At 51.7% G+C, this 17517-nt stretch overlaps 1 protein-coding gene across 2 annotated transcripts in view; it reads right to left on the bottom strand.

Moving 5' to 3' along the window:
- The window catches only part of NOC4L (nucleolar complex associated 4 homolog), a 31815-nt gene extending 14619 nt beyond the window's left edge, over positions 1 to 17196 (bottom strand). The window contains exons 1-8 of one of the 2 annotated variants that reach the window (XM_077952825.1): positions 16986 to 17196; positions 16818 to 16895; positions 16602 to 16707; positions 13494 to 13799; positions 12576 to 12762; positions 12058 to 12176; positions 3825 to 3968; positions 104 to 1942 (exon numbers count right to left, since the gene is read on the bottom strand). In XM_077952825.1, coding sequence (XP_077808951.1) covers positions 104 to 436 — 333 coding nt within the window. In that variant the 5' untranslated portion in view covers positions 437 to 1942; positions 3825 to 3968; positions 12058 to 12176; ... (3 more) ...; positions 16818 to 16895; positions 16986 to 17196. The remainder of the gene's footprint in view (positions 1 to 103; positions 1943 to 3824; positions 3969 to 12057; positions 12177 to 12575; positions 12763 to 13493; positions 13800 to 16601; positions 16708 to 16817; positions 16896 to 16985) is intronic. The other variant, XM_028828935.2, reaches the window with a different exon arrangement.
- Between the last annotated feature and the right edge of the window lie 321 nt (positions 17197 to 17517).

The raw sequence follows: 17517 nt of genomic DNA, 5'->3' as shown, positions 1-17517 counted from the left end.
ATTCGAATGTGATGCCTCCACCCCAAGGTGAAGATGGGACCCACGTAACATGCATGTTTGCCTGTCACACACGTCCATGTTCCCCTTTTGTGAATATTCATACCTGTTCTGTGACCTGTTGAAGACGTGCGCCTGGCCAAGCTGTTGGGCACACACCCGCCACAGCCTCCTCGCTTCGGAAGTGCCTGCTTGTGTCTCTGCCAGAGGCTCCGCTTCCCAGCCTGGCAGGACAGCCACCCTGCAGGGTGCAACCCTTTCTAAAAGACAGCTCGGTCCACCTGCGTTGAAGCTGGTTTGAAAAAAAAAAAAAAAAGAGCTCTCCTCCCCAGATTTGTGAACCTTGTGATTGTTCAGTGGACACCTCACATGTTGCTGGTGGGAAGGTCACATGTGGAGACAGCTGGGCAAAGCCTTGGGACGTTAAATGCAGAGTCATTTATGACCCAGCACTTCCCTCCTACACACCTTGTACACCGCAGATCAGTGAAACCTACATCCACACAGAAACGTGTACACAAATCTCTCCGCAGCACTGTTCACAGTAGCCAAAAACTAAAAACTAACCACATGTCCATCAGCTGATGAATGGATAATAAAACGTGGGAAATCCACACCAGGAGAGAAAAAGGAGTGAGGCACCAGCACAGGCACCATGTGGATGAACCCGAAACCCAACGCTAAGTGAAGGAAGGCTCCAGAACCTGACGCTAAATGAAGGAAGGCTCCAGCTGTAGGGAGTGTCCCAGGCACAGGCAGAGATGAAAGGGCGCCAGGGCCGGGAGTGGGGGCTGGGGCTGGGGACACAGTGGCGGGGAGTGGGTGGGGTTTGTTTTGGGGATGATGAGAATGTTCTTAGATTGTGTGTGGTGATGGCTGCTCACCTCTATAAACCTTTTACTAAGAACCATGGACTGGATGGATACAGTGTGTGAATTCTCTCTGAGTCCAGCAATTTGTTTGAAAAAGGTGGACGATGCCAACATCACTAACCACCAGGGAGACGCAGGCCACGGCCATGCCAGCTCACTGGAGTTGTGAGGATGGAAACACCAGCCCGCCTCCCTCAATTCAGACCTCAGCGTGGATGCAAAGAATGTCTGGGATGGGACTGACAGCTGATTAGAGACGCAACCGCTGAACCTGTGGACTGTGTTCAAACAAATGGCAGCAGAATGCAAAGGCAACTGTTATAGGAGGCAGAAAGAAATGGTTTAGGTAGGGTAAAGCCAGTCTCCAGCAGAAAACTTGCCTTTTAACAAAAATAGCTCCCTTTCTAACCTCTGAGTTCAAAATCACTTCTTCTCTAACACCAAGCAGGCTGAAAGAGCAGACCGTAAGTCACAGACGAGACAGCTCGGGCAGAGGAGTCAGCGGGGAGTCTCCTGGGTAATCGCCAAACTTCACACACAACGGGCCCCAGTAAAACAGTGGGCCCTAATAAGCACATTCCTTTCCCTTTAGGCACTCTAAGATAGGGAAACTAAAAGCAGACTCTCCGGGGTGCCTGTAGCCCCAAGAAGATGTCTGGGAACAGACCCAGAGACCTCCCAGAAAAGCGTCACAGAGCAACAGACTAAGAGTCTGATAGGAACTCTTCTCTATACAGATGCCACACCTGGTCCCAGCTAAATCCTTGGGCCCTGGGAGGACAGGACATCCCTCCTCTAGCCCCTCATCACTAGCCCACTTATGAAAACCTTGACAGGCCGGGCACGGTGGCTCACGCCTATAATCCCAGCACTTTGGGAGGTTGAGTCGGGCAGATCACAAGGTCTGGAGATCAAGACCATCCTGGCCAACATGGTGAAACCCCACCTCTACTAAAAATACAAAACTTAGCTGAGTGTGGTGGCGTGTATCTCAGGAGGCTGAGGCAGGAGAATCGCTTGAACCCGGGAGGTGGAGGTTGCAGTGGGCCGAGATCGCACCACAGCACTCAAGCCTGGGCGACAGGAAAAACCAAACAAACAAAAAAGCCTTGACATCTTTACTACAACTTGGCAGCCCATTCAGTTCCCCTCTGTGACGGAGAGCTGTTCTTTCCTTTTGCTTATTAAACGTCTGCTCCAAACTCGTGTGTGTGTGTGTGTGTGTCTGCGACCTCGATCTCCTTGGCCATGAAACCAGGAACCTTGGTATTGACCCCACCATGATTGCCGTTTATCGGGGATTGATAATGACTCAGTGCCGCTGGGTGCACAGACATGAGATGTGGGCCTGGCAACACTCGGGAGGTGGGAGGAGCGGGCACCGTGGCACACTCGGGAGGTGGGAGGAGCGGGCACCGTGGCACACTCGGGAGGTGGGAGGAGCGGGCACCGTGGCACACTCGGGAGGTGGGAGGAGCGGGCACCATGGCACACTCGGGAGGTGGGAGGAGCGGGCACCGGGGCACACGGGAGGTGGGAGGAGCGGGCACCGGGGCACACGGGAGGTGGGAGGAGCGGGCACCGTGGCACACTCGGGAGGTGGGAGGAGCGGGCACCGGGGCACACTCGGGAGGTGGGAGGAGCGGGCACCGGGGCACACGGGAGGTGGGAGGAGCGGGCACCGGGGCACACTCGGGAGGTGGGAGGAGCGGGCACCGGGGCACACTGGGGAGGTGGGAGGAGCGGGCACCGGGGCACACTCGGGAGGTGGGAGGAGCGGGCACCGGGGCACACTGGGGAGGTGGGAGGAGCGGGCACCGGGGCACACTGGGGAGGTGGGAGGAGCGGGCACCGGGGCACACTCGGGAGGTGGGAGGAGCGGGCACCGGGGCACACTGGGGAGGTGGGAGGAGCGGGCACCGGGGCACACGGGAGGTGGGAGGAGCGGGCACCGGGGCACACTCGGGAGGTGGGAGGAGCGGGCACCGGGGCACACGGGAGGTGGGAGGAGCGGGCACCGGGGCACACTCGGGAGGTGGGAGGAGCGGGCACCGGGGCACACTCGGGAGGTGGGAGGAGCGGGCACCGGGGCACACGGGAGGTGGGAGGAGCGGGCACCGGGGCACACTGGGGAGGTGGGAGGAGCGGGCACCGGGGCACACTCGGGAGGTGGGAGGAGCGGGCACCGGGGCACACTGGGGAGGTGGGAGGAGCGGGCACCGGGGCACACTGGGGAGGTGGGAGGAGCGGGCACCGGGGCACACGGGAGGTGGGAGGAGCGGGCACCGGGGCACACTCGGGAGGTGGGAGGAGCGGGCACCGGGGCAGCTGTGGTGCGTCAGGCAGGCCCATCCCAGCCCTTCCACAGTGGCACGGGGGCCTGGAGCCTTCCCCAGAGTTTTGAGAAGAGATGTGAGAGGGGAGAGAAGCCGTTTGCCCGACAGGAAGGACACCAGCTGAGCACACAGAGGAAGAGGTGGGAGGGGCAACAGGAGGGCCGAGGTGTCAGTGACAGTGGGGACCAGGTGGGAGGGGCTGGGGTGGGGCTGAGGGGTGTGCCAGGGCCATGCCGGCGGCAGCAGGATGGTGGGCCACCAGCTGCTGAGGGCTCAGGCAGGCATCTGTGGCTGGGCCTCGAGGGCTCTTTGCAACCTTCACGGAGCACAGAATAGGGAGGAGGGACCTTCAGTGTGGAGTGTAGGGCTGGGCTGTCCACACACTCCCGTCTCCTTACCTCTCTGGAGGAAGGGGGTGGGTCTTGAAAGTAGGATAATGACAGCAAGGCGCACATCAGTCACGTGGGAGGGGCACAGTGTAAGCCGCCCCCACCTGCATGTGGGCCTGCACTGGCAGGGTCCCCATGGCCTTGGGAACCCGAGACACGGGGAGATGGCAGACAGAGTGCCTTCCTGGTGGGCTGCAGACCGTAGGCCCCTCTCCTGGCGGGCCACTCACCATAGGCCACTCTTGGCTGTTGGCCGGTCGGCTGCTGGGCCTGAACTGTGACTTGCTGGGCATTCATCTAGAACTCAAATGATGGAATGAGAACACCACTCCTCCTGTTGTCCTTCCCAGCTTCTCCCCCACTTCCCCTTTTCCCTAGTTTATAAAACAGGAGAAAAGGGAGAAAGCAAAAAGTTGGAAAGAAACAGAAGGAAGATAAATAGTTAGATGACCTTGGCGCCACTACCTGGCCCTGGTGGTTAAAATAATAATAATATTAACCCCTGACTAAAACTACTGGTGTTATCTGTAAATTCCAGACACTGTATGAGAAAGCACTGTAAAACTTTTTGTTCTGTTAGCTGATGTATGTAGCCCCCAGTCATGTTCCTCACACTTACTTGATCTATCATGACTTTTTCACGTGGACCCCTTAGAGTTGTAAGCCCTTAAAAGGGCTAGGAATTTCTTTTTCAGGGAGTTCGGCTCTTAAGACGCGAGTCTACCAACGCTCCCGGCCAAATAAAAACCTCTTCCCTCTTTAATCTGGTATCTGAGGAGTTTTGTCTGTGGCTGGTCCTGCTACAAAATGACAGGCCTTAGAGAAGGAGCGGAAAGACGGTGAGCTGTGGAGGGGTGGCCAACCCCTCCTTCACCTTTCCAGACATGAGTGTTCCGGACAGCCCTGTGCATTCTGGTTGCTGAGAGACTTTAGGGCGAGTTGGAGGAGTCTAGCCCTCCAGGAGCGAGGTCTACACTGTCAGGAAGGCAGAGCAAGGCTGGCCACAAGTGGCTCACGCCTGTAATCCCAGCACTTTGGGAGGCCGAGGCAGGTGGATCACCTGAGGTCAGGAGTTCGAGACCAGCCTGGCCAACATGGTGAAACCCCGTCTCTAATAAAAATACAAAAATTAGCTAGGCATGGTGGCGAACGCCTGTAATCCCAGCGACTCGGGAGGCTGAGGCGGGAGAACTGCTTGAACCCGGGAGGTGGAGGTTGCAGTGAGCCAAGATTGCACCACTGCACTCCAGCCTGGGTGACAGAGTGAGACTCTGTCTCAAAAAAAAAAAAAAAAAGGCAGAGCGAGTCCACCTGCCAGGGCATAGGCAGGGTCCCGGGCCTGGAAGGCCCACAGCCACCCCCACTCAAACAGTCGTAGGCCCCCTATCAGCCCCGGTTCCAAGGAGATGGTCCTTGTCACTGGATAGCTGCAAACTTGGGCAATTGAGAGGTGGACCCATAGGCTCAGCTGGGCCTGGTCTCCGCAGGAGACCCGAGAGGCCCGTCCAGGCCTCAGGAGGAGAACCATCCCCAAGCTCCCGCCCAGGTCAGGGTGGCAGTCATGCCTCTGGAAGGTGGCACAAGACCAGGCAGCAGGCACAGTCAGCAAAACTGGCCACACCCGCAGAGTTAGGGAGCAGAGGAGGGCACAGCCTCACCAGAGCACAGCTGTGCCCGTCCAGGCCCAGAGGGAGGCAGTGGGTGGTATGAGCCACCTGCGTGTGGCTCACCTGCTGCGGCTCCCCGGGCACTCCCCGGCCTTACTGATTAAGCAGAGAGAAGCCCAGGGTGGGGGCGGCCTCTCGGGCCTTTCAGAGAAACCTCACGCCGTTTCTGGAGAAGTGCGCCCCTGACCCAAGGTCCTCCCTTGCCGATGACACTGCTGGGGTCCACATCACTGTGGGGAGGCGTGGGAAAGAAAAAGAAACCAGTGTACGGGTGGCAGGGACCATCCGCTCCCGAAGGCGCTCCCCTCGAAGGCCCCGCTGCACTCCTGGACCGCGTCCTCCCGTGGCTGAGGAAGGAGGCGCATCCAGGCTCCCCCATCTGCGGCCCAGCCTCAGCTCTGCTACGGAGAGGCCGCCAGGCTGGGGCAGGCAGCACGGTGGCCCACACCCCTAGCTCCCCCAGCGTCCCCGCCCCTGGCAGCCCCACTGCCAGCCAGGGTCTGGCGTCTCTGAGCCAGGCGGCCCAGCTTCCTGGGCCAGGCCATTTGCACCAAGACCCTGAGAAGTCGCCCAGGCTCCACGCAGTGGTTTGGCACATCCCAGGAGACGTCCTCACTGCAGTCCGGCCCTCCCCGTGGCTCCTGCGCCAGGGGCTGTGCTGGGCAGGGGTGGGAGGCAACACCAGCTGCCCACTCCAGGAAGGCCTGGGGGCTCATGGGAGGCATCCGGGGGTGGCGGCTGCTCTGGGCTGCGGCCTTGGGGAAGCAGCTCCCCTGGACCACACCTGGAGACTCTACCATTAGCAAAAATGACAGGGAAAAGGCCTCTGTAGCACTCTCCTGTGACTGTGGGCAGAAAAGGAGGCCTCGCTCCCGCTCAAGGAACCTTCTAGAATGCACCTGCCGCTGCTTGCAGTTCTCTTCTTGGTGGGGCCTACAGCTCCTGGTCCAGGTGACAGCGCTTCCCATAAGGTGGGAGAGAATCATCGCCCACCAAGCCCACAGCTTGGGGGCCAGCAGGCAAAAGGCCAAAGCCCTGCTCATATTCCAAACCAGTGGCCTTTGAACACCATGCGCCTGCGGTTCAAAACTGTGCCTTGGGATGTGAGAACAGAGCTCGCAGGGACTAACATGCAAGTCAGGAAACTGCTTCTGAGGGGCCCGACCCTCCGTGGGCTGCCACTCCCCACCGCACCTGGACGCCAGGCAACCCTCCGTGGGCTGCCGCGCCTCGCCGCACCTCCACGCCACGCAACCCTCCGTGGGCTGCCACGCCCCGCCGCACCTCCAGGCCATGCAACCCTCCGTGGGCTGCTGCGCCCCGCCGCACCTCCACGCCACCCAACCCTCCGTGGGCTGCCGCTCCCCACCGCACCTCGAAGCCACACAACTGAGCTGCTCTTTAGTAACCCAAGTTCTGCAACACTCCTTATTCTGATTTTGTATTCCCATTCCATTCTCCCACAGACTTAGTCCTAATGTATTTTATGCTTGGAATCCTTTGACAGCTCCCATACACTTCTGTGCAACAGAAATGTGTACAAAAATTGATCACAAGGCTCTAGGTGTTAAAAAACAATGATCCCGACGGAGAAATCATTACAATTAGTATTGGTATGCAAGTAGTCAAAATAACATAAGCATATTACAAAATAACATCAGCATGGTAATAACTAAATATAAAAAGTGAAATTTAACCCCAGTGAGATGGATCAGGCTGTAAACTGCTTGATTCTGTCGCTGTTCAGGGCGCCACTTGTAACCGCCCTTGATCCCTGGTGGAATGAACAAAGGGGGCAAACGTGGGCATAAAAGACAAGAGACAAGAGAGTATATTTGGAAAAAGGGGTCGGGGGCACCTTGCCTCTAGTGGACAAGGGCCCTGAGCTTTACACAGCCCTCCGTATTGATTGGTAAAAGAGACAGTGAGAAAGGAAGGGATGATTGTCAGGTAATTGGCAGTCTGCCTGTTTGGTTCACAGCAGGCTCGAACAATAGGTGCTAGATTTCCCAGTAGATAACTTCAAGGAGTCCTGAGCCAGGGAGTGACCGCCCTCAGCAAATCTGGCAGCAGACGCAGTCATGAGTTTCACTTACATCCTACATTCATGATAAACGGTTTGCTGTTTGATCATATAGCCTCCAGTGGAATGCTGAGTTGGTCACGATCCCTTTGGCCTTTCTGACTCTCAACGTCAGGCTATTTGATTTTTTTTCAATCAGTTCATCCATCCATGGGACGATTCAGCATCAGCGCTGTACTTATTTTTTGTATTTATAGATCAAAACACCAAGGAAACCCCGTGCCCATCATCAAGCAGATGGCACCAGGAGTTCTGCCACTTGACTCTGAGCTCTTCTGAAGACTTCACCAGTCAGAGCTTGACAGGTTCTCCTTCACACGTGGCCCAAAGCCAGAAGAGAAGCCTCCAGGCCTGCAGGCAGCTTCGTGGGTGGCACGTGGCCTCCTCAACCTTGATGGCGGCACTCAGGGCTGTCCTCTGGCAGAGCCCTCACCAGGCAGCAGCTGATGAGAAGACCTGGATGATGACGGAAGCTCTGGAGATGTTCCTAAGGTCCTGTGACTGTGTTTGGAAGGTCTTTGCATCTGTGCAGCTCAGCATGAGGGGCAGATCAGCAGAGACACACTCTGGCAGCCTGGGGTGGTCAACTGATTGTTGCTGTCCTCAGGCTCATGCTCCAGTCTCACCGTGCATGGCTCCCAGCCCCTCCCTTGGCCCCGGGGGGACCCTCCGGTGAGCATCATCGCCTACTCTCCAGCACGCCCTCTGTGCCATGCGCTTTGCTTTCCACATCGAGGGCCATTTGCCTTCTTAAGGTGAGTTTGTTTGTGGCAAATGTTTTCAGTTTTTGTCTGTCTTTGTTTCACTCTTATCCTTGAAAGACAGTTTAATCCCAGCACTTTAAAACTACTTCTGGTTTCCACAGTTCCTAGTAAGAAGTGAGCTGTCCATGGAATTGCCTTTCCTTTGTGAGAAATCTGTTTTCCTCCTGGATTCTTTCATGGTTTTCTCATCTGCTTTGAGTGCCACAGTTTGCCCAGATGTGTCAGGCACAGATATCTTTGTATCCCGCTAGGGACTTGTTGTATTTCTTCAGTCTTTAGACTGGTAAGTTAAACCCATTCTGGAAAATTCTCAACCATCCACTCTTTGAATATTTTCTTTTTTCATTCTCTTCTGAAACTCAGTTGAATGTCAGATCTTCTCATCCCTCCCTCTTCTTTTCTTATTTTTTGCAGAGATGGGGTCTCACTATGTTGCTCAGACTGGCCTTGAACTGCTTGGCTCAAACAATCCACCCACACTGGCCTCCCAAAGGGCTGGGGTTACAGGCCTGAGCACTGCAGCCAGCCTGTCTTCTTTGTCTTGTTTCCTAATCTCATGCCACCACTATTATTTCTCCAGATCTCTCTGCATCTAACAAATTCCCTAATGTATTTAACTCCTCCATTAAGTTTTTTAAAACTGCAGTATAGGCTGGGCGTGGTGGCTCATGCCTGTAATCCCAGCACTTTGGGAGGCCGAGGCAGAAGGATCACAAGGTCAGGAGATTGAGACCACCCTGGCTAGCACAGTGAAACCCCGTCTCTACTAAAAATACAAAAAAAATTTAGCTGGGCATGGTGGTGGGCGCCTGTAGTCCCAGCTACTCGGGAGGCTGAGGCAGGAGAATGACGTGAACCCAAGAGGCGGAGCTTGCAGTGAGCTGAGATCGTGCCACTACACTCCAGCCTGGGCAACAGGGCAAGACTCCGTCTCAAAACAAAAACACAAAAACACTGCAGTATAATTTACATACAGTCCAAGTCGCTGTTTCTGATGCATACTTCAGTTTTGATCAATGCACACAGCCATGTAACAACCATCAGCCTCAAGATACAGAATCTTTCCACAGCCCCCCAGAATTTCCTCTTGCCCCTTTGAAAGTCAGTCCTTCTACTGCCCCAGGCCCAGGTGACCACAGATCTCTTCTCTGTTGCTATAGTGTTGCCTTTTCCAGAATGTTATATAAAAACAAAACCTGCAGCCTTCTAAGTGTGGCTTCTTTCACTCTGTACAAGACATTTCAGGCTTATCCCTGCTGCCCCCAGCATCAGTGGTCCAGCCCTCTCTCCTGCTGAGTGCTGTTTTATGGAATCGGTGAGTCGCCATTTGTTTACCCATTGGCTAGTTGAAGAGTGTCTGGGTTGCTTCCAGTTTTAGGTAAATGAATAAAGCTGTTATGAACACTTGCATTTTTCATTGTGGTTACAGTATTTGGTTATCATTTGGGACATATGTCTTCATTTCTCTGGTGTAAAGAATGAGGGGTGGGGGCCGGGCGCGGTGGCTCAAGCCTGTAATCCCAGCACTTTGGGAGGCCGAGACGGGCGGATCACGAGTTCAGGAGATCGAGACCATCCTGGTTAACACGGTGAAACCCCGTCTCTACTAAAATACAAAAAAAATTAGCCGGGCGAAGTGGCGGGCGCCTGTACTCCCAGCTACTCTGGAGGCTGAGGCAGGAGAATGGCGTGAACCCGGGAGGCGGGGCTTGCAGTGAGCTGAGATCCGGCCACTGCACTCCAGCCTGGGCAACAGAGCTAGACTCCGTCCCAAAAAAAAAAAAAAAAGAATGAGGGGTGAGATTGCTGGGTCATACAGTAAATGATTGTTTTATTTTATAAGAAACTGCCAAACTGATTCCAGAGGGCTCCACTATCTTACAGTCCCACCAACAAGGTATGAGAATTTCTGTTGTTCCATACCCTCACTAGCACTTAGTTTTGGTCTTGTCTTTTTTTTTTTTTTCTTTAAGGCATTCTCACGGGTGTGCAGTAGTTTCTCATTGTGATTTTGATTTGCATTTCCCAGACAGTGCTTATTTGCCACCTAGAGAGCTTCTTTGGTAGAGTGTCTGCTCAAATCTGTTGCCCACTTTACAAAATAAGTTGTTTTTGTATTAGTAAGCTTTGACAGTTCTCTGTATGTTCTGTTTACATGTCCTTAATCAGCTACACGACTGGCAAAGGTTTTCTCCCAGTAACTTGTCTTTTCATTCTCTAAACAATGGTTTTTGGCTGGGCACGGTGGCTCACGCCTGTAATCCCAACACTTTGGGAGGCCGAGATGGGCGGATCATGAGGTCAGGAGATCGAGACCATCCTGACTAACACGGTGAAACCCCGTCTCTACTAAAAATACAAAAATTAGCCGGGTGCGGTGGCGGGCACCTGTAGTCCCAGCCACACGGGAGGCTGAGGCAGGAGAATGGCGTGAACCCGGGAGGCGGAGCTTGCAGTGAGTGGAGATTGCGCCACCGCACTCCAGCCTGGGCGACAGAGCGAGACTCCGTCTCAAAAAAAACAAAACAACAAAAAAACAATGGTTTTCACATAGCAAAAAGGTTTAATTTTATTAAAGTATGACTTGACAATTTTTTCCTTTTATAGGCTTAATTTTGGTGTCATATCTAAGAAATGTTTACTTAATCTATAGTCACAAAACTTTTTTCCTATGTTTCATAGTTTGAATTTTATGTTTGGGGTCTATGATCCATTGAGTTAATTTTCTATGGGTGTGAGGTAGGGATCAAGATTACTTCCATTAAGTTTTGAATTTCAGTTATTATATTTTTCATTTTTAGATGTTCTATTTGGTTCATTCAGTGTCTGCTTAGCCTCTGATAATCTGTTGCTTCTTACTGATGCTTTTTAGCTTCTCCTTGTTTCTTCAAACACATTAAACATATTTGCATTTCCTATTCTAACATCTGAGTCTTTGTAGGTGTGGTTCTTTTGGCCATCACTTCTGATGCCCCTTCTCTTGCATGTGCTATGATTTTCCACTATGAGCTTATAGTCTGGGGATCCTGCTGGCTGGAATTCTTTGAGGCCTAGGTTGGGGGTTCCTCCTGCAAGAATGTACATTCTAGCAGAGGCCTGGGGCACTATAGATCCAGATATGCTTGCAATTAAAACTCACAGTTGCAGTCCTTTTGAACATGTAAATAATATGAACTTTGGCCCTACACCTGTGGTGGAGAGTGCTAGCCAGGGGCCATAAATTTATAGGAGGGACTTTTTAAAGATGTTCCATCCACAGCCATGGCCAAGTGAGATACTGTTCCTGCAGTGAAGCTTATAGGAGTAGTTTGCCCGCTTCATCATTTCCTGGTAGTGTTTGCTGTATCCCTTTGTGAGCCCAGCCTTATATGGGGGTCTCCAATTTGGTTCCGCACCTCCCTGGGCCCAAGGCTTCTCCAGACTGCTCCTGAAACTCACCTCAAAGTTCTAGGTCATCTGGGTCCATGGGGACCCAGGTCATAGAGTGTCTTTAGCACAGACCTACCTCCTTAGACTTCAGCCCTCGCCTGGTTTCTAAACTCACTATCCTGCAGACTCATTCATGGTTTTATATATTTTACCTGGCAATTTTTGAAAATCCGGCATTTTTAGATGTTTTGTTGAGATAGATTTTCAGGTTCTCTCAGCTACCATATTACCAGAAATAGAAGTCCTTGTCAGAGTGATTTTTCACAGAAATCATTGTAAATATTTTTGAAAAATTATACTCTACAGCAAAGCAAGCTCTCCCCCAGAGAGCAAATATATGTAAAAATTACAGGGTCTGAGTTCCTTAACACTCGGCCCCTACCCACCTCCAGGAGCCTCCTCAGCTCTGCTCATCAGGCTGCCTCCAAAAGGAAGGGGCTGAGTCCAGCCCCACTCTGGCCTAAGGGGCCTGAACGATGAGTGTGAGATGCAGCTCCCACAAAGCCAAGTGGCCACTTACCTTCTGCTGTGCAGCAGCAGGCCTGGGGTGGCTGAGGGCTGCACAGCTTGTTGCTGCTGGTGGTGTTTCAGCTTTTAGAGCTGCTGCACATGCAGAGGCTGCACAACCAGTCTGGCCCTCTGTGGTGACAGGAGAGAGACAGCACACAGGACACACAAAGCACATGTAGACAAGGAGCTTCATCTCACACTCATCATTGCTGCTGATTTTTTCAGAGGAGTAAACTGCATGGCAATGACAGTAAAGGAAATGCCTGCTGCCTTAAAAAGGAGAAATAATGCCCATGCTGCATCTCCCCTTAATAGCGGCAAGCAGCTCTCGCTGGGGGGTATTGCAGTCTCTGCTCCATTTGCTTAGAAGGGGGAGGTGCAAGGAATGAGGCTCTAATTAGGCATCTTAAAAAATTAACACGTGGCAAAACAACTCAGCAACTTCTAGAATGAGAAATTTAGAAAGGTTTGATGCAACTCACTCAAGTGAGTTGTTTCGAGTTGGGTGAGGTGAAGTTGACTGCCTACCTGCCGCTTTCTGCAGCTGTCCTATCACAACACTGATCCTGTTGTGTTGATGGAGGCTCTGTGACCCTGGCTGACAGCACCGCAACTGCCAGGACAGACACCACAGGAGGCGTGGCCAGAGCAACCTGGGCCATCTGGGACATCAGCACTGACATCAGTCTTGGGCCTTGCAGGTGGGAGGTGGAGTCTAAATAACAAGAAACAAGAATCACACATGCCCTGCCCTGTCACACCATGTTATCCTTCCTCAGGGACTGGAATCATCAACCCACCTCAGGTATTAAAAACCATGATGAGGCCGGGCGTGGCGGCTCAGGCCTGTAATCCCAGCACTTTGGGAGGCTGAGGTGGGTGGATCACCTGAGGTCAGGAGTTTGAGACCAGCCTGGCCAACATGGTGAAACCTGGTCTCTACTAAAAATACAAAATTAGCCGGGCATGGTGGTGCATGCCTGTAATCCCAGCTACTGCGGAGGCTGACACAGGAGAATCACTTGAACCCATGAGGGGAAGGTTGCAATGAGCTAAGACTGGGCCATTGAACTCCAGCCCAGGCAACAAGAGTGAAACTCCTTCTCAAAAAAAAAAAAAAAAAGCTGGACGTTGTGGCTCACGCCTGCAATCCCAACACTCTGGGAGGCCAAGGCAGGTGGATCACCTGAGGTCAGGAGTTCAAGACCAGCCTGACCAACATGGTGAAACCCTGTCTCTACTAAAAATACAAAAATTAGCTGGGCATGGTGGCACATGCCTGTAATCCCAGCTACTCGGAGGCTGAGGCAGGAGAACTGCTTAAAACCGGGATGCAGAGGTTATGGTGAGCCGAGATCACACTATTGCACTCTAGCTGGGGCAACAAGAGCGAAACTCCATCTCAAAAAAAAAAAAAAAAAAAAGGAATGATGACTGAACGCTTACGAGTCAGGCTACCTGGAGGTTGGCCATGATGGTACCCGTCACCAGGGCTCTGGGCCCGGAGCCGTGAGCTGGGGGCTCTGCTGTGGTAGGGGGTGGCGACTGCACTTGCACTTGTGTGGTTGGCTGCAGGGCCCCGGGCAGGGTCTGCGGTGGTGGGGGTGGTGGGGGCAGCTGCAGTTTCTGCTCCTGGAGTCGAATCAAGTGCTCCTGAAGATACAGATGATACTCGTGTGTTTCCTTAGTTGGCAAGCTCACTTATGCAAATCCGGAAGTTTATGTCTTTCTTCATTCATGCTTTTAAAAAGACTGTCAAAAGATGTACATCTAGTCAGACATAGATGCTACTACCAGGTATCTCTGGTATCACTGGCTTGCTTTCAGGAGCCACGTGGTTCTTTTTTTTTTTTTTTTTTTTTTGAGACGGAGTCTCGCTCTGTCACCCAGGCTGGAGTACAGTGGCCGGATCTCAGCTCACTGCAAGCTCCGCCTCCCGGGTTCACGCCATTCTCCTGCCTCAGCCTCCCGAGTAGTTGGGACTACAGGCGCCCGCCACCGCGCCCGGCTAGTTTTTTGCATTTTTTAGTAGAGACAGGGTTTCACCGTGTTAGCCAGGATGGTCTCGATCTCCTGACCTCGTGATCCGCCCGTCTCGGCCTCCCAAAGTGCTGGGATTACAGGCTTGAGCCACCGCGCCCGGCCTTTTTTTTTTTTTTTTTTTTTTGAGATGGATTCTCACTCTGTCGCCCAGGTTGGAGTGCAGTGGCGCGATCTCTGCTCACTGCAAGCTCCGCCGCCTCCCAGGTTCACGCCATTCTCCTGCCTCAGCCTCCCTAGAAGCTGGGACTACAGGCACCCGCCACCAGCCCGGCTAATTTTTTTGAATTTTTAGTAGAGACGGGGTTTCACCGTGTTCGCCAGGATGGTCTCGATCTCCTGACCTCATGATCTGCCCGCCTCAGCCTCCCAAAGTGCTGGGATTACAGGCGTGAGCCACTGTGCCCGGCCAAGCCGCCTGTTTCTAATGGCACATCCTGACTGGCCCTCAGCCCCTACAAATGCGCCGCCGGCAGCTCCCTCCCACACACAGGACACAACACACACTCTTACACATGACACACAAAGCTCATGCAGAGACGTGCCATCCTCAGAAACACCTGCACACAAGGCTGGCCCTGGGCTGGCCTCAGGGAACTTGGGATTTGAGGAGGTTACCACCATTCTCTGACGCACAGCCCCTCATCCTCTGGGCCTGTGCTGCCTTCTCCCTGTGTTCTGAGTTCTCATCACACAGCCCCGAGCTTCCTGAATGCACTGCACTGCTCCCTGTCATGTGCATGTGTGCACTACTCCTGCTGCCTTGAATTTCCCTCCCCCGTAACCATCTAGGAACTTCCTATTTGCTTTGAAGACTCAGCATGACCTCCATTCTCCCAGGGTCAGGCACTTCTTCCTCTGTGCCTGCAGCACCTTCCCTATGCTTTCTGATACCACCAGGACTGTGAGTTCCTAGGGTCATGTGCTGGTTTTCCACTTTGAGTAGGTGATTAAAAATGGATGGATGGATGGATGGATGGATAGATAAGAGGATGGGTGGATGGATGGGTAGATGGATGGACAGATGAGTACATGGATAGATGGATAGCTGGATGGGTGGATGAATGGATGAATGAATGGATGGGATGGCTGGCTGAGTGGGTGGGTGGATGGGTGGATATATGGATGGGTGGATATATGGATGGGTGGGTGGGTGAATGCATGAGTAGATAGATGGATAGGTGGATGGATAGATGGATAGACAAGCAGATGGGTAGATGAATGGATAGATGAATGGGTGGATGGGTGGGTGGATGGACAAGTTGGTAGGTGGATAGGTGGATGGGTGGGTGAGTGGATGAATGGAGGCACAGATGAGTAGGTGGACGGGTAGGTGGGTGAATGGATGGATGGATGGACAGACAGGTAGGTAGATGGATAGATGAGTGGGTGGGTGGGTGAGTGAATGGGTAGAAAAGCACTGAGACTATAGGTGTGAGCCACTGCACCCAGTATATGTATTTTAAATTTAGCCATTAAATTTGAAAGATAAAGGATATAAAGTGGATGTTTAAAATCTTTTCTTTTTTCTTTTTTTTTTTTTTTTGAGACGCAGTCTCCCTCTGTCGCCTAGGCTGGAGTGCAGCGGCGCGATCTCGGCTCACTGCAAGCTCCGCCTCCCGGGTTCACGCCATTCTCCTGCCTCAGCCTCCGAGTAGCTGGGACTACAGGCGCCTGCCACTGCACCCGGCTAGTTTTTTGTATTTTTAGTAGAGATGGGGTTTCACCATGTTAGCCAGGATGGTCTCAATCTCCTGACCTGTGATCCACCCGCCTCAGCCTCCCAAAGTGCTGGGATTACAGGCTTGAGCCACCGCGCCCGGCCAATATTTTTCTTAAATACAGCACAAACTCACATCTTAGGGGTGCACCAAGTCACATTTCAGCTGGATGCCTGCATGTCAAAATCTCTGATTAGCCAAAGCCAATATAACCATCAACAGAATAAACTCTGTGACAAATGAATAAATCTGACATTTTATTTTTAAAATAATATTTTAAATTTAGGGGTCAAGTTTTTTTGTATCTGTGAAAAATTCCCAAACTAGTACTTTTTCTTAAAAGACGTGTCAACAACAAAATTAAACGCTGTCCTTGAAGACGATTTTGCTCAATGCTGTGAATGCCAGTCCATCCCAACACAAAGATCAGAATCAGCCTCTAATCTACTCTTCCCACCATGCTCGATATTATTACTTACATGTTTGGAAACACATGTTGGTTCAAAAAAGATAAAATGTGCTTCCTAAAGTGTTCTACCATGGAGTCTCTCTTTATGTGTGTAGCAACTATTAATCTATTTCTGTATTTTATTAGAAAGTTCTTGACAATTATTTGTGTGCACAAAATTAACAGCTTTACAATAATCATTCATTGTGCGATAGCCTTCTACCACTGCAACAACAGATACAGGTTCATACTTCAACTGACAGAACTTCTAAATATAAAGTCCCATAAGGGTTTTTTTTTTTTTAATCCCAAGTCACCTGAATACATCACAAAGAAAACACTCACCACGTCGCTTTTATTTTCAAGCGGAGCACCTGCTTCAAAGATGCTGGAGTCTTTACCAACAAAGGTAGAATTCATAACGTTTTCAAGACTTCAGTCTCATTATGCCCTGTCACAAAGCGCAGGAGCAGCACAATGAATTCTGACAGTTCACCTTGGCAGTGGGCTTTAACATGACTACTATTTGAATAAGTACGCAATATTAACTGAGTTGGTTACCTCTTTTTGAATATTTATTCAAATTTAATGTCTTTTTTGTTTCTCTTGAAATTCAATTTGCAGCTTAATTTCTACTATCTAAAAGAAAAAAATCATGAATTAAAATATAAAATCATTAGCTCCCGAGTGAAAACTTGAAGGCAAATTGTAGAGGAAAAGTGTGTTTACCTGCGCAGTACTAGACCAGGAATGCTGGATTTCTCTGGTAGTGGAGGTGCCGTCCGTCTCAGCCGCTCGGCTCCTCCCTCCCGGTCTCGGCCTTTCTGCGCATCCTGTCCTGCAGCTGCCGGGCCACGGCTCTGACCGTCTGAAGACAATCGCCACGTTGTCTGCGAGGGTCTCCATGCACACGGTAACATGGAAACATCTTGTGTTTTTACTAGATATACATATTTAATTCTGGAGAATTCCAAAGAAAGTCTATTATTTCCATTTTCAGTATCCATTCATTCATGATACTGCTTCAATCAACAATTCTAATAATATTCAAAATTAAAAAGTAAAATGGATATTCCCCTAGAAAATATCCCTTTACTGTCAGCCAAAGACACTTAACGTTAATGGGCAATAAAGTCCGGATGAAACATGAACCACAGTTATCACAGGGCTTTCTATGCAAACATAATTCAAGATAATCCTTCTCAATTTAGACTGTGCCATGGCCAGACATGAAATGCCAGTTGGTATGAAATTGTCCACA

Source organism: Macaca mulatta, chromosome 11 (genome assembly GCF_049350105.2).
Source record: "Macaca mulatta isolate MMU2019108-1 chromosome 11, T2T-MMU8v2.0, whole genome shotgun sequence".
In the NCBI taxonomy this organism is placed as follows: domain Eukaryota; kingdom Metazoa; phylum Chordata; class Mammalia; order Primates; family Cercopithecidae; genus Macaca; species Macaca mulatta.
Note: the sequence above shows the minus strand (reverse complement) of the source record. Positions and strands in the feature narration are given on the sequence as shown.